The 16,480-nt window shown below is 39.8% G+C and overlaps 1 protein-coding gene across 1 annotated transcript in view; it reads right to left on the reverse strand.

The window, feature by feature from the left end:
* Positions 1 to 16,480, reverse strand: part of kif11 (kinesin family member 11) — a 39,035-nt gene that overhangs the window by 1,786 nt on the left and 20,769 nt on the right. Inside the window, exons 14-23 of the mRNA XM_060842385.1 lie at positions 15,590 to 15,778; positions 12,402 to 12,609; positions 9,522 to 9,694; positions 7,228 to 7,353; positions 6,687 to 6,845; positions 6,453 to 6,592; positions 5,957 to 6,236; positions 3,665 to 3,884; positions 2,390 to 2,547; positions 1,323 to 1,433 (exon numbers count right to left, since the gene is read on the reverse strand). Of these exons, the coding sequence (XP_060698368.1) occupies positions 1,323 to 1,433; positions 2,390 to 2,547; positions 3,665 to 3,884; positions 5,957 to 6,236; positions 6,453 to 6,592; positions 6,687 to 6,845; positions 7,228 to 7,353; positions 9,522 to 9,694; positions 12,402 to 12,609; positions 15,590 to 15,778 (1,764 nt within the window). The remainder of the gene's footprint in view (positions 1 to 1,322; positions 1,434 to 2,389; positions 2,548 to 3,664; positions 3,885 to 5,956; positions 6,237 to 6,452; positions 6,593 to 6,686; positions 6,846 to 7,227; positions 7,354 to 9,521; positions 9,695 to 12,401; positions 12,610 to 15,589; positions 15,779 to 16,480) is intronic.

The raw sequence follows: 16,480 nt of genomic DNA on the forward strand, positions 1-16,480 counted from the left end.
ATCAAAAGAACAGCTGAAGATGATCGAGTCTAGGATACTATCCTGAGAAACTTGTGGGTTTTTTTGGTGTAGTTTTGAGGCCTGAGTTCAAGTTCCACCTGGCCAGCAGACTGGTGAGGATGAAGTCAAGTATATTTTTCTCCTCTTCTTGGTTCCCTCACAGCCTGTCACAGACCCACCCTGTCATTGCTTTAGGACTCGAGCAGCTTGGTCAATAGTGGTGCTGCCGAAACAGTCTTGGAGTTGGACATGGAAATCCCTCACCCAGGGTAGAATCTGTGCTCTTGCCACCATCAGTGCTTCCTCCACATTAGTTCCTAACATGAAGGTGTGCTGATATATCAGTCAGGGATGGAAGTGCACGGCATGCAGTAAAATCAGCAGGTTGCAATACCCATAACCTGATGCTATGAAACTATGTCACCTGGAGTCAATTTTGAGAACTCCCAGGGTACTCCCTCCCAACGATATACATTGTGCCACATTTGCCGGGCCTCTTAGTGGTACAGGACATACCCAGAGATTATGTTGTTGTCGTCTGAGATATCGTGTGCAGGGTAAAATTCTGTGAGTATAACTGTTTCAGGTCATTGCTTCAGTTAGAGACACAGTTATCCCAGATTTGGCATTAGACCCCAGTATTACTAAGGAGGAATTTGCAGGTCAACAAGGATATTTATGCCATTGCAATTATTGGTGTCTAGCTCGGTGCCAGGTTGTCTGTCCTATTAATTTATTTTGAGATTTTTAGCATCCTGATACAATGGAGTAGCTTGCTGGGCCACATTCGAGTCACCCATATTGTTGTGGATCCAGAGAGTCATGTGACCAGATACGGACTAATTTTTCTTCCCTAAAAGATGGCCAGATGGTTATTTCTATAAAAACAGTGGTTTCTTGGCCATTATTTAAACAACCAATTGATTTTTAAATTCAAGTTCCACATCTGGTATGGTGGGACTCAAATTCAGGTTTCCAGAACATTCTCAGGGTTTCTGTATTGTCACTTGATGAGAAATCTAAATCAATCATGCAGTCACCTCCCCTTAATGTTCCATAACAGTATGTTATCTTCCAGTGGAGACTTAAAATGCATTTTTGGAGGGCATCTCGAAATGGTGAATACAATGTGCAGCCACTTTGCTGACTTTACCCAAAGAATGTGCTTTCAGCTGACAAAAGAAATCTTGTGTGAGGTAGTTAAAAACAAAGTTTCCGTGAAAGAAAATAGTTGCTTGCTACTCTTATTTTCACTCAATTTCACCATTCATCTGTTTTACACTAATGAAAGTGATGACAATTCAATGACAATTTTCATTTACCTTGAAAAATGGGGCACCACCACTATTTACATAGAAATCCTCTTCAGTACTCAACTTCTCACTGGCAATGCTGTCATTCTGGATGTTTGCTTTATCATTTTCCACAGACTCCTGAATTTGGTTTTATAGTTAGTCACAGATTAGAAATAATAAATTTGCACTTGTAAGGCACTTACACACAAGAAATTTTAGAATAATTAGAGAATAAATTTAAAGATCCGTCTTTAGCTTATGAGATTAATTTCAGCCAACCCTACTTAGTCGATTAAAAATTGCAGCATGTGCAGAGATAGCAGCAGCAGGAAACAGGCTAGAGAACCAGGGAGGGCTAACTGCTGCTGTGACACCACCTTTGAAGCCTCTATTTCTATTCTGAAATTAGGCATGGCTTCAAGTACAGTCTGGGTCAACACTCTGGAGTCAAAGGATACATCTGATTTAATATCATTGTCTGCGTGGTTAAGTTAAGTTCTACCCTGATGCTTTCTAAAGGGTGGCACAGTGATTACCACTGCTGCCTCACACCGCCAGTAGACCTGGGTTCAATTCCCGCCTCAGGCAACTGACTGTGTGGAATTTGCACGTTCTCCATGTGTCTGCGTGGGTTTCCTCCAGGTGCTCCGGTTTCCTCCCACAGTCACAAAGATGTGCAGGTTAGGTGAATTGGCCTCGCTAAATTGCCCGTAGTGTTAGGTAAGGGGTAAATGTAGGGGTATGGGTGGGTTGCGCTTCGGTGCAGACTTGTTGGGCCGAAGGGCCTGTTTCCACACTGTAATGTAACCTAATCTATCTAAACAAAAAGAGTTACTACCTTCAGGTTAAAAAAAAGGGGAAGGACAAGTTTGGCACAAGAAAAGCTTCAGCCAACTATAGCATCCAATTCAGCTGGATCTTAACTTCAGATTAAGCTTTTGCTTTTGCACCACTACCACACATTAGAATAAAATTATTAGAATATGTGTCTAAAGTCTAATGCACTGCTGACATGCAATGTTTGGAAAGTGTAGAGATAGTTTTAGATATTTTCCAGTTAACCCATTCAAAAGAACTAAACCAATCAGACCCACCTGCTCACAAACAGGCTCCTCTTGAATGGACAGGGCAGCATTCAGAGAACTCTGAAGCTGCTGTTGCTCTGCTTTGTACTGAGCAACCAAGACATCCCGTGGCTCTGTTCTCAGAAAGGATCGTGGGTAAATATATTCTCTGCGCTGAGGAGTGGTGCCTGAAAAATCAAAATAATTATCTTCAGGAAAAACCCAAAATTTCAGCTGAAAGCCAGAATGAAATGTTTTACCTTCCATACAACTCTGACTAAAAACCAGCAGACAATATTCAGTACTTCCTAGTGACCAATAATCAGGCGAATGCATGGACTCAACCTTTCTAGTACTAACTGCTGCATAGTCAGCTGGGTTGGGAACACAATTGATCAATCCATCCCTAACCCCATGGAAATGTGTCAAAAACAGCATATTTGCTCTCAGTACAGGAGTACTAAAGTTAGTTTCTAGTACCTTCCTGATCTGGACTGCAGAGATGGAAGACAGCTTTTAAAATGCTAATGCTAGGAAAAGACAAAACAATGTTAAAAAAATGAAATAGCTCTTGTCTTGTCCATGCAATTTCAATAGGGCTCAATTGAGAAAACAACCGCCACCCAGTCAGTTCAGGACACTTTCCAGGGCTGGAGTGACATAATCGGAACAGTACATTATCTTTGAACGCCCAAAGAAACCATCATTGCTGATGATCTGAAGTAAAGGTGCCAGAGAAATATTGTCAAATAGGAAATTCTCCTGATGCCCTAACCTCTATCAAAGCCACCAAACGGCCATTCATCTGTAATAGTTGTTTAGGTGTGACTAAGCATATTGTAGAAATCAAAGCAATTCATTTCAAGATTGAGAGAAGGCAATATCAAATTCTAAGTCTTCACTTTTAAACAACTACATGTCAATGGCTTATGAACTAATTGCTAAGTTTAGCATGCAACTTTATAAAAATATGCAGTTCAGAAAAGTTGAGGCAATTTGTTACTGCTCCACACCAGCTTTTTAGTACAGTTGGAAGGCATATTTTATTCACACGGGGGAAGCAATTTAGCTGCTTGCCAGTGAAAGATTGCCCTCCTAGTTTGCGTAGGAATTTAGCTAGACTTATTTCTAAAATGAATTCTAACATTGATTATTGAAGGTAGGATTACTAGTCAGTTAATAAGGAGTTAATTCATTCATTGGTTAGGTTAAATATATTGTATTTGCAATGTACCATTGAACAATCTCAAATATATGCATTTCCATCAGCCCACCCGCTTCTTTATAAAAAGTGGTTGATCATACCTGTTGGAATGTCCTGTTGGAGTTCATTCAAGTAGTTGAGGACATTGTTTAGTCCTGCCTCGGCTTGCTCAGTCAGCTCTGTTATATGCTGCATCATCACACCTTTGTCACTATTAACCTGATCACAGATAGTGCAGAGTGCTGCTGCCTCAGTAACAGACTGTCCCTTGAGCTGTCCTGTTAAGTCCCTGACTAGAGTGTCACAACTCTCATTGGCAGTCTACCGAAAGGGAAACAAAGATATGCAAGGTAACTTATTCTGTCAACATTCAAGAGCAGTTTAATGTAGACATGGATTTAGAAAACTGTCAACTCTATTAATTAAACATGGTATCATATTAATTACAATTGCCCAGAATTAATATGTTTAAGTTCTTAAGTTTTGCAATTTTTAAAAAATGGCTTTAAATAATTTTTCAAACAAAGTAATTCACGTATTCTCTGCACTGCATATTCATAGTGACTCAGCATTCCACAAAATTGAAAAGTTCGGAATGAACTCATTACAATGCATACCATAAATGAAGTCCCAAGCGGCTTCATTTAAGAGAATGATAGAATCGTCAAAAGTCATTTGACTTAATCTGATCAGCACTGCAGACTCCATTTGCTCCCTAGCTATCAGTTCAGATGGACAAAAATTCACACAATAATGGAGATTAGAATTTCTGATCTTTTCAAACTACTCATTTTTTGCACACAATGATTTTTCCATCAAGAGTCATTGTTGTTTTCCTTCTCTCAGAGCACACAAAAAAGGTACACAAAGTGCAAAAAGAATGTCAAAACAGGAAAAGGAAGAATCCATGAATTAAGGGGTAGCAAAGGCAGCTGCCTTCCGGAATGGGCAAGGAAACAGACCAGAGAGAATGCTTCTGTATCAGTCAAAACATTTCACCAACAAATGTGCAACCGAGAATACTGATGCACAGTTTCTCTAACAAGTGAGGGGAAAGGACAATCTTGATTATTAACAAGGTGAAGAAATGCTGGTTAAACCAATATCGACGTTTCTTGGGATGAGACTGTCACTAGCAAGGCGGTACTTATTGCCCGAATTGCCCTTGAATGGCATGGCTGGCAAAGTCACAATGGGTGCACGTGTTAGCAGTACAGTGGTAATATGACTGGACTAGCAATCTAGAGGCCCAGACTAAATCTCTGGGGACATTGGCTCAAATTTCATCATAACTAACAATGGAATTTAAATTCCAATAAATACATCTGGAGTATAAAGTTGGTCACACTAATGGTAGGTAGGAGATTATTTGCAAAAATTGACAATTTGCTTCCATGATACTGACATTCAAAGTTGGTCAAAGGTTATGCTCTTGGGGTAGAAATAGCTTTAAGAGTTTTGCACACACTGGTGCCATATTTCAACACCTTCCTCAGTACTAGAGTTGGGAATTCCTGTCATTATCAAATTGCAATCCCTGGAGCACAAGAGTTTTCTACATTGAGGACTACCAGCTTGCAACTATAATTAGAAGAATCAGCAGAGGGACTAGATGAGGCAGACCAAAAAGGAATCTCTGATTTGTGGAAGAGACAGTAAGGCAGGATACACCTTTGAAGAGAAAGTGAATGACTGCCTTTAAGAAATGCACGACCACAAAATTTGAGAAGAAGAATCGGTTTCCAATTTTATAAAAAGTGTTAAATTAAACCCAAATGCACCATTTTGAAAGTTCAAAATCTCGTTACCCAGGCCCCAGTGTGAATAATAATCTATGTGTAATGACTGTTCTTATTTCACAAGTGTTCAGGACATTCCAGAGTCCTGAGAAACATTTTTCTCATTGAGCCACAATGGATCATGGGAATCAATATTAAGTAACAACTAGTTTAAAGTGTGGAATTGCGTTTTCTAATTTCACAATGTAATATCTTTTAGCTTCCAAGCTCAGAGATATCAAGGCTCTTTATAAATGGCCCTTCTACCGCCACTGATGTTCATTGGTCACTGTATCTTCAGTTGACTGGGCCTTGAAACTCAAAACTCTTCTTCAATTCCCTGCCCTGCTCAACTCATTCTTTAAAACCTGCAACTCGTGAAGTATTTTGATCTTCTGCGCTAGCAGCTCCCTGTGAGACTGGGAGCCAAATTTTATCTCAATGTTTCAGTGAAACATCCCACGATGCTAAATAAAAGTAGCTCTTCACTTCTTCAGCTTAAAAAACATTGTTCGATGATACCCTTTTGAATAACAAGATGTTTGCTGAATTCAATTAACACACGAGATCCTGTTTGTTAAGACGTGGAAAATGGTCACAATTATAAACACATACCTGTTCACGGTTCTCCAGCATCCTCTTGTGACCATTAAAGAAACACTGTTGATCCTGACTGAACAAGTCAACAGTGCCTACTGTTGATTCACACCATCTACTACTTTCCTGGCAAAGTGCCAGCATATCAGAGCTGAGCTGTTGGCACTTCAGATTAGAGTGATCAGCAACCTTGAACCCCTCACTGGATGTTTCTCTGATTTCATTTGCCAAGCCGTTTAAAGTAGTAAAGAGTTCCCCTTGGTGAGAAGCTGCATCCTCCACAGCCTTTGCAGATTGTCTAAGGGAAAATAAAAATGGTAGCCGTACAAAACTGTTTTCTATCTTAAAAACAAACAGCAAAGCCGGAGTTTAAAAAAAAGTATGACTTTTGGTGCAATGTTAAGTTATATTGCAGGCATCAAAACCTCAGTAAACATGCAAGAATCAAACGGATAGTAATTTGTACATTTCAGCATATTTAATTGATAACCAAACAGCAAATCTGGTTACTTACAGCTGCACATCATTTTGAAGTAGAGTCAATGACTGATACATATTTCCATTTTGTGTTAGAATATTATTGTGGCTCTGCTGAATTTGCTGGGCTAATTGACCAAGCTGACTCTGTAGATTTGAGATGACTTTTGAAATACCCTATTTACAAAAAGAGTTGAATAATCCAATTAATGTATATTGGAAAAAAAAACAGCAGCAAAATATTTTCAGAATCAATTAAGTTTCACAGAACCTCCATCTGTTCTTGTTGTGACTTTTGCACCACTTGATTGAGTTTTTCATTCTCATTTCGAATGTTGCCCAGGACATTGCAAGTGGTTTCTTGCATTTTACAAAGCATCTTGCTGTGTTGTCCAAAGAAGGTGTCAGTATCTGTTTTCATGGCTTCCAGCTGAAACAGTTCAAAACATTCCCATAATACTCAATGTGTGGCAAGTTAAACAGCAACGTCAGAGCATAAGTTTTAGTTAGTTGCAAGACTACCCTTCAGTATTGTTAGATTTTCTGATTAACACAATGTGTTAAAATATAAAATAAATGTTTCCTACTTGCTCGTTTACTTCAAATGAAATTGCTTTCAACCTTATTCTGTCTCCTTAAATCAAGGGTTTTCTACTGCACAATTATCTGTTAGTCAAAGCTCAGTAAGATCTACAGGAACTGAGTATTTGGCAAATTAATTCCAAAAATTATAATGTTTAATATACTAGTTAGAGATCTTGGGACAGCATGCATTTGAAAGCTTATGCAACTAGACAGAAAATGTTAGTAACCTTCTCAGCTATCCCAGAATAGGTCTGAAAATTCAGTTTAAGACAATTGTTCAGTTCCACTACAGAGATGACAATGGGCTGTAAATTCTTCTTAAGCACTTTTTCCATTTCCATTTTATGTTGCTCCTGAAAACAAAAAGCAAAGATATGAAAAACTTGAACATAGAATTTTTCCCTGAACTATAAGAGCAAATTTCACAGCACCTCTTCAGCTGCTTGCCCCACTTACATCCACAATGGGTTTTGAAATGACAGTTAACTGCTTGACAAAGAATCTAGAAGGCTCCTCTTCAGATGACACACCGATACAGGCTGGTCAACTAAAACTGTTTAATCAAACATCAGACAACAATATATACAATGCACAGGACTCCACTGGATCTTTGGCAGGGTGTTTGCGCTTTGTTAACACAAATACATCTGGAAACAAACTTTCATGTTACAGGAGACCACCATTTCAGCCGATAATGCAAGATACAATCTTGAGCTCTTGCTCCCTTGTCCATGTTATTGAAAATGTAGTAAGGGTTTCTGTTGAAATGAACAAAATGAGTGCTAATCCCTGCCAAAAATAAGGCAATATCAATAACTTAAAATGTATTCAGTGTTTGAGAATAACATGAACTTTCAGTTTATAGAAATTAATAGATGCCCACATTTACAATGCCATTTGTGCAAAAGGTAATTTGCGATTCAGGAGAAAAGCAAATTGCAGCTTTGTGCCCAACCTTAATGACAACGCACCTCACTAAACCAGGCAATCCCAGCTAGCTTGACTGGAGTCAAAAACTGCAAGTCTGGAAAGCCAAGATTTAAACCTGAGTAACATACAAATCTTCTCAAAACTTAGTATACAAGTCAGACATCGCAACTTCCATGCAACTATCACCAGGTTACATTAGTGAAAGAAAATCACTGATGTTAATTTATTAAATGTAATCTAGAGATCTACAGAAAGGGCACTGAAAATTGTCACCCTCTGAGCTCGCACATAGAAAAGACTAATGCTCACAAGATTGTCTTGAACTGAACTGAACACTGGGAGAGGTAAACTGTCTATAGCACGAGTTCCTGATCACAGCCTAAATACCAATCACATGTGAATGGGATACTGTGGTCTAAAGGCTTGGCAATTTGAATACAGCTCATATACAAGTACACTTGAGGAAAGTAGAGTGCCCAGCAGCAACTGATCTGGATCTTAGTTTTCAAGTGAGCTCTAAAGACTGCATAAAACAAAATAAATTTAAGCTTCCATTAATTAAGAGGATCACATGTCAAAATGTCACATTTTAAAACTTTATGACAAATGGAAAGCAACATGGACTTAACATCATGAGAAGGCAATCAATACTCAAGTACAGAAAAGAGCCCAATGTAACATTTAAAAATCCAACATTGCTCTTCCAAAGTAATAAACCACACTGCATTTACAGTATGCACCACACCCACTTGGTACAAATTCAAAGTTATGCTCAGTGCTTTTTCTGGTCAGAAACTGCTACTTACCCCACGACGGACTTTCCCCAGGGTTGACTCATTTAAAATCTCTCCCTCTAGCCTAAGTCAGGCAAATCTTCCAGCTTCCTTTAATCCCTCACAAACACTTTTAATCTGAGCACAGGCACCACCACCACACCTCCCCACCATCCTATGAAGCAAACAATACAAACTTGCTGTCTATAGCCTCTTTAATCTTTGATTCTTGCAGACCGACCACGTCTGATGGATTTCAGGGTTTTTTTTAGGAAACTCTCTCAAAGCCTATTTCAACGATGATATCAATCGCATAGATCTTGAATAGACATGCTAACTAGCTGCCTTTTAAAACCCATCATGCTGTCTTGCACTTAGACAGGTTAAAGTTTAACGATCAGCAAAACATGACATTCTAACAACTCTCAGAACCTGGACACTAACAGTCAGCTGCTTGGGTCATTGTTTACAGGGACGAACATGCTGTACCTTAAAATAAGTAAAATTAAATTTCTCGGGCTTGCTGGTAGGCAGAATGCAGAACAGGTCATGTGATTATCTTTGTTCCTTCATTCTACTAAAATTACAGAGAAAGCCCTGAAAACAGCCTACTAAACTTTGCATTTCTCACAGCTTCCAGGTGAAACCTTAAGAGAAATGAGGACGGAGAGGAAAAAAATTGTTACAAGATACAAAATGTAGAAGGTGCTGTGGGACATGAAACTGATGGATAGAGAAAAGACCCTTTACCTGTACAATGGATTAATCATCATGACAAAACACTTGTTTTCCCTCCTTCCCCATGCATCTGAGCTTACCATGGCTTTCTGGATCGTGTTCAGTGACTGCTGACTCATAGTCTCCTGCTTAAGCAATTCCTGAAGACTTTGCGATACCCCGGAAGAAACTACTTCCTTGACAGATGCAAAAGAAGTGCCCACTGCAGATGCAATAGAACTAAATGCAGAGGCATTTGCACTCAGGAGTTCACCTGGGAAATTAAAAAAAAACTTATTCAAGAAATTGAAGTGGCTAATGGACAACTACTTATCCATTCCAGTCTTTTAGCCAAATTTGGAGATGACACAAAAGCAGATGACACAAAAATAACTAGTTGCCAGAGGGATACAAACAACTTAGAGATATTGATTGGCTAATAGGCAAAAAGTTGGCAAATGGAATATAAAGTGCAGTGAAATGTGAATTGCTCATTTTTGAAAGGAAGAACGAAAGAACAGAATATTAAACATAGAAAGTATCCAGAAGTGAAACAAAGTTAGTACACCTGTGCAGCAGGTGATCAGGAAAGCTAATGGAATTTGGTCATTATTCCCAGTGGGTGGAGAAGTACGAGCATAGGGAAGTCTTACTGCAATTGTATAAGGCAGTGATGAGACCACATCAGGAGTACTGTGAGCAGTTTTGATTCCCGTATTTAAGCAAGGATATCATTTCATTGGAGGCAGTTTAGAGAAGGTTCACTAGGATGATTTCCAATATGGAGGGACTGTCTTATGAGCAAAGATTAAAACTGGTTGGTACTCAACTCACTAGACTGAAGAATGAGGGATGATCTCATTTGAAACATGTAGGAATCTCAACGGGCTTGACAGGGTATCTATTGAGAGGATATTTCCCCTCATGAGAGTGTGTCCTGGATCGGAGGGCATTGTCTCAAAATACAGGGGTGCCAATTTAAGGCTGAGGGGAGAAGAAATTTCTTCTGAGGCCACATGCCTTTGGAACACCTTCCCATACAGAGCTGAAGAGATAACATCCTTGTGTAAAATTAAAGCTGAGGTAGATAGGTTCTTGGTCAGTCGGGGGAAATCAAGAGTTATGGAAAAAGCACAGTAATGTGGACATGAGGAACATCAGATCAGCCATGATCCTATTGAATGGCAGAGCAGGCCTGAGGGACCGAATAGTCTGTGCCTGTTCTTATTTCTTATCATTTTAAAAATCAGTTTTAGCTTTTTGAACATTTCCATGGACTACAGCCTCAGTATAATGAGGCAGTGGCAAAAACTCTCCACTAGAGGGCCTCAGACACCTATAGAGGAGTTGATTTCTCCAGTTAGTGGCTGACATTGACACCCTTTGGAAATACTAATAATACAAATTCAACCCTTCAGCTACACAGTTAATTCACTGTCTTCAATGTTGGTTTAATAAAGAGGCTTGTGCAGATACAGGTGGATATAGATTTGATTTGGCTCATGAACAAGGTTATCAGAGTATTGGGCTATAATGGATCATATTTGATTCTACAATTACAGCATCTGACACTGGTGCAAAAGTAGGGAAATGTGCACTGAGATTCACACTTCAACCAAAACCTGTAATTTGTTAAAAAAAAACACATTTTGCCAAACTTCCATTTCATGCACTGCTGTAAGTGAAAAGTACTAAGTTTTCCAGTTAGTTTAAATACATGCCTTGGAGTCTTAAACAAATTTCAAGTTGTAATTACATTTAAAACTCATCACAACTCTATGGAACCTCCTCAAATGTCTGCTAGAGAGGACAAGATGTTTCACAAGTGTCTGAAAACTCAGATCTCCATCACTAGAGATCAAACTTAGAGGACTGGTAAATTTTTTCATCACCAGGTTCAATAATAATTTGGCTCATGGTTATCTGAACTGAACACAGTACTCAAAACAGGGTTTTAAGCAGAGCACTGTAAAGCTTGATTCCTTCTTAACATGAAATTTTAAACTGAATATCCCGCTAAGATCAATCTCTAAATCAGCAAGAAACCATAACAGTCACACCATGTGACTGCACTGGAGGCACACCCAAATGTTACACCCCTCATTACTTCATTGACTTTCTTCTAGTGGAATTGTGTCCCCTGTAACTGACTGAGCAGCATCTTTGGAGAATCACTGGTATGAAAATAATTTGCCCCTGCATTGAAGAGACCTGTTGCAATACATGGTTAAGTTTAGGGTGGAAATGTGAGATTACCAAAATGATAGCACAGTCAGTATGCAATTTACCTCAATAGATTTGGAGGGCCTATTTTAAACTGAAAATTTTGGAGGTGGGAGAAGGGGGAAGGAAGAGCAGAGGGAAAGCTAGGAGTTTACTCTTTTCAGTTAACTATTTTAAACTGTTAAAAATCGCAACACCAGGTTATAGTCCAACAGGTTTAATTGGAAGCGCGCTAGCTTTCGGAGCGACGCTCCTTCGTCAGGTGATTGTGGAGGGCTCGATCGTAACACAGAATTTATAGCAAAAATTTGCAATGTGATGTAACTGAAATTATACATTGAAAAATTGATTGTTTGTTAAGCCGTACAGACCTATTCTAACAGATAAAAGGCCTAACAGACAATCAATTTTTCAATGTATAATTTCAGTTACATCACATTGCAAATTTTTGCTATAAATTCTGTGTTACGATCGAGCCCTCCACAATCACCTGATGAAGGAGCGTCGCTCCGAAAGCTAGTGCGCTTCCAATTAAACCTGTTGGACTATAACCTGGTGTTGTGTGATTTTTAACTTTGTACACCCAAGTCCAACACCGGCATCTCCAAATCATATTTTAAACTGAAGTTACTGAAAAGTAGGATAAACGATTTGATCTTCAGTCATCTTGAAATCAGCCATTCATTCCATGCACGTTCAAACAAATTTGCAGCTTTGCTTCCAAAAAAGTGGAAAAGAGAAATAACCTAGAAACTTACCAATTGACTTGGTATAGAAATCAAGCATTCCCTGTTGCTTCACACGAGTTTCATCAGTTTTCTTTTGCATTTCAGTGAAAAAGTCATTCATCTGCCTCATGAAGACATCCTGCGTCTTGCAGTTATGAAATTCAACAACCTTTTTGCGGTCAAGCTTAGCATGGAGGCCTGATACATCTTTTGTGCTGTCTTCAACCGTTTGCAACAACTGAAACAAACAAGCAAGACTTCACAAACAAGAACGCAATTAAAATAAGTTGGGGAGAGGTAGAGGGATGGTGGAGAAAGCCTCATGGTGTATGTGAATTTGACATCAACAAAATAATTATTATGAGATCCAAGTGATTATCCAGAACACACCATGGTCCCTGTACTTGCACAGATGAGCCGGTAAGTGTCAGCAGGCCCTCACATATGAGGAACACCTTTGCTCGTGCTGACGTCACTGCATTCTGAGAGTGATGTCAGCAGGAGTGCATGTGCAGCATTTCCCCAACAGTCCCTGTGCATCATGGCCTCCCTAGGCCAAAAGGGGTTCAAATAACTTTTGCTGCACAGTCAGACTGCATGGGGCCCTTTATGGAGATGGAAGGCTATATTGAAGGGCTGGGGTCACTGCTGTATGTTAGTTACCTTAATAATGTGGTGGTGACGGGGATGGGGGATAAAAGCAGGCAGAGTAGCTGTCCAACCTCTCCTCAGCTTCCTGACTCCAGGAAAGATTCTGCCACAGGGACCAAGGTGAAAAAGTGAGAAGGAATGGCAGCCTGGAGTGACAACCTGGGACCGGGGATGAGAAAAGGGAACTCCTAACTCCAAATGTTCCATATCACATTTTAAAATAAGGTCACAGCTTTCTATTGGGAGAAGAGCCCCTGGTGCTGGAAAGTACATCCTGGCAATATTGTTGATTCCATATGTGCAGCAACAGGGCATCTCAGTGGTCAGTATTGCTGCCCCATGTCTCTGGTGCTAAGATCCACATTGCGATGACTGCCTGACACATTGTCCCAGTGGCTGCATCAGTTTCCTCCAGTTGCTCCCAGTCCAAAGATGGACATGTCAGATGGGCTAGCCATGGGAAACACAGGATTACAGGGATAGGGTTGATCAGGGTGAGGCACTAAGGGTCGGTGTGGACTCAATCGGCTGCTTCCATACTTCAGGCCACCCAGAATCCTCAAATTCACAGAGCAATCACTTGAAGCTATTTTTCAGAACTTCAAAGTATGAGGGAGATTGGTCGCTGCTTTAGGAATTTGTCTCTAAATGGACACCCTTTGCAATATACTGGTGGTGGCACTTCCAGCATATACACAGCTTTATGCAGCACCTTCAACATCACCTCATCCCGCAGAGTTTCGTTTGCAATTAAACAATAATTTGATATGGAAGCATCTAGTAGGCAGACATTATGACAGGTGGCCCAAGATCTAAATGTATGTTTAAAAAAGGTTGGGGTGGGGACAAAGTGCTTTGGAGTGTGAATTCTCCAAATAACTGGTTAATGGAAATCCACCAAAAGGATTTTAATACCTGTCTGCAAGTTGCACAATTTTGTAAACAAAATGCATTTTGTCAGGCTGACAGACAATGGTTGCCATGTATTTTAAGACTGCTATGAAACAAATACTGATTTCAGCTCAATATTCAGACTGACACAGCAGTTACTGGTCTGCGTCACATGTTGAAACATGTGTTTCCTATCTTTGAAACGCAGACTGAAAATACATCGACAGGTCATTGCTCAGATGCTAGATTAGTAGTTAACTTAAATACAGAGAGAATAGTATATCATGCGTTGCACAATTTTCTGATGCATTCAAGAAAACCACCCACGTCTTCTCTACACAGGCTTTAAAACGGAAGCTCATTTCTGATGCCATGGACATACTACACAAAACATCTAAAGATAGAACTTTATTGCTGGATGTGAAGTTGAAAACAGATTGTTAACTGGCGTAGAGCAGACATGACATCTGTGAAGATATACTCAAATAAAATACCGCCTTCACTTCCTTAATACTAAATGATTGTCATCAGTAGCAGCAAGAGATGATCACCCTGTGCTTTTGAATCTGGGACCATAGAGGAAAATGGTGAATAGGCTTCTGATAAAAGGTCAGAAGAAATTGAACATTCCAACAGTTTCGCTAGTCAGAAATCCTTCTTAATCTGCAGTGTTTCATTCATTTCTATTTTGTCATAACATTAGCAGTCTGGTCTTGTTCCCACACAGAGGGTGGTGCGTGTATGGAGTGAGCTGCCAGAGGAAGTGGTGGAGGCTGGTACAATTGCAGCATTTAAAAGGCATTTGGTCGGGTCTATGAATAGGAAGGGTTTGGATGGATATGGGTCGGGTGCTGGCAGGTGGGGCTAGATTAGGTTGGGATATCTGGTCACCATCAATGGGTCGGACCGAAGGGTCTGTTTCCATGCTGTATGTCTCTATGACTATTTTTGAAATTCTAACATTTGATATCGTCAGCCATCTAGCCTGCCTCCTGGGTGTCTTTGAGTTCATGACATTTCTCAAAAAGAAAAAGAATGGCTAACAGATTTTGAAATGTTACACATGCTGCTTTCTGCAACAACTGCAAGGTACATTTCAACCTGTGCATATCTATCTTGGTCACTTCTTTTGGAAAAAGCATTGAAATTTAAGTTACATCTGCATAAATGGACTTAAAGTCACTGTTGAGTGAAAGTAGCTAAACCCAAAAATGTTTTGCTGACAGTCAAATTAAAATTGTAAGTGTGTGGAGGTTCTAGCAGCAGTGGAGGAGGTTACCTTTACAAAACAAAATCCAAAAATAAATCAGAAGTGACCTATTTCAAACCATGATTATATCTAGGAAGTTTGCATGTTACTAAACACGATTACATTACAGAGCACAGTTGTTGTGGTTCTGTTCGCCGAGCTGGGAGTTTGTGTTGCAAACGTTTCGTCCCCTGTCTAAGTGACATCCTCAGTGCTTGGGAGCCTCCTGTGAAGCGCTTCTGTGATGTTTTCTCCGGCATTTATAAGAGTGCAGTTGTATGTGAAAAGAGCAATTCAAGGGAATAAGACACCCCAAAAGCACCTAGCATCATGGAGCCTACAAACGCTCTGTAATGAGGTGATCACAGAATCTCTTATGGCAGAAGCTGGTCATAACATTGCAATAGGAAACCAAGCCACCTCCTACCTCATTGGCTGTATTGTACAGCTTTTCTTCACTGTGGGCATGCGCGTCACACATAAATTCTTCCTCAGAGAGTTTTATTTTGGTCAACTCCAAGTCTTGCTGAGTCTCTTGAAGTACTTGCTCTCGCTGGTGCAGTTCAGATGCACAGTGTTCAAGCTCCTTCTTGTTTTCCATAAATAGCTCATTGATCTAGAAATGAAACAAACAGTCAAATGAAAATGACAATTGTATTAAGGAATTGCATAGTAGTTAAATGGTCAGATAAATCCCACATTAGACAGACAGATATAAATAGTTCAATACCCAGCCTTTTATGTCACAAGATGATAAAGAATTATATTTTTAAAATCCTAGTGATTGATGCTATTTGTCTTTTAAACAAATGAGGCCTGAAATGTAATTTCGCAAATGTTACATAAGCCTACTTAATGAAGGGAGTGTGGATCCTGACTAGGATTCTTTCTTGATCACTGATCAATCACTTTAGCCACACAACTGTATAATGTTCGTGCAGTTCCTTTTTTACAACCACTGCAGGTTCCAGTTGTACTTTACAATACTGTGTGCTTTCGCCACTAAATTCCAGTCAGTGACTTCAGGGAACCTAATCAGAGAGGGTATCATAGCTACAGAACCTTCCATTGTTGAGGAAGATCTGCCTACTGAGTCAGTATGAGTGGAAATTAGGAACAGCAAGGGAGCAGTCACCGCGTCCGGGTTTACTACAGTCCCCCCAATAGCAGCAGGGAGATGGAAGAAAGCATAGGTCGGCAGATTTTGGAAAAGTGTGGACGTAGTAGGGCTGTTGTAATGGGTGACTAACTTTCCCAATATTGATTGGAACCTCCTTCGAGCAGAAGGTTTGAATGGAGCAGTTTTTGTAAGGTGTGT

This window comes from Hemiscyllium ocellatum, chromosome 22 (assembly GCF_020745735.1).
Source record: "Hemiscyllium ocellatum isolate sHemOce1 chromosome 22, sHemOce1.pat.X.cur, whole genome shotgun sequence".
Taxonomy (NCBI): Eukaryota; Metazoa; Chordata; class Chondrichthyes; order Orectolobiformes; family Hemiscylliidae; genus Hemiscyllium; species Hemiscyllium ocellatum.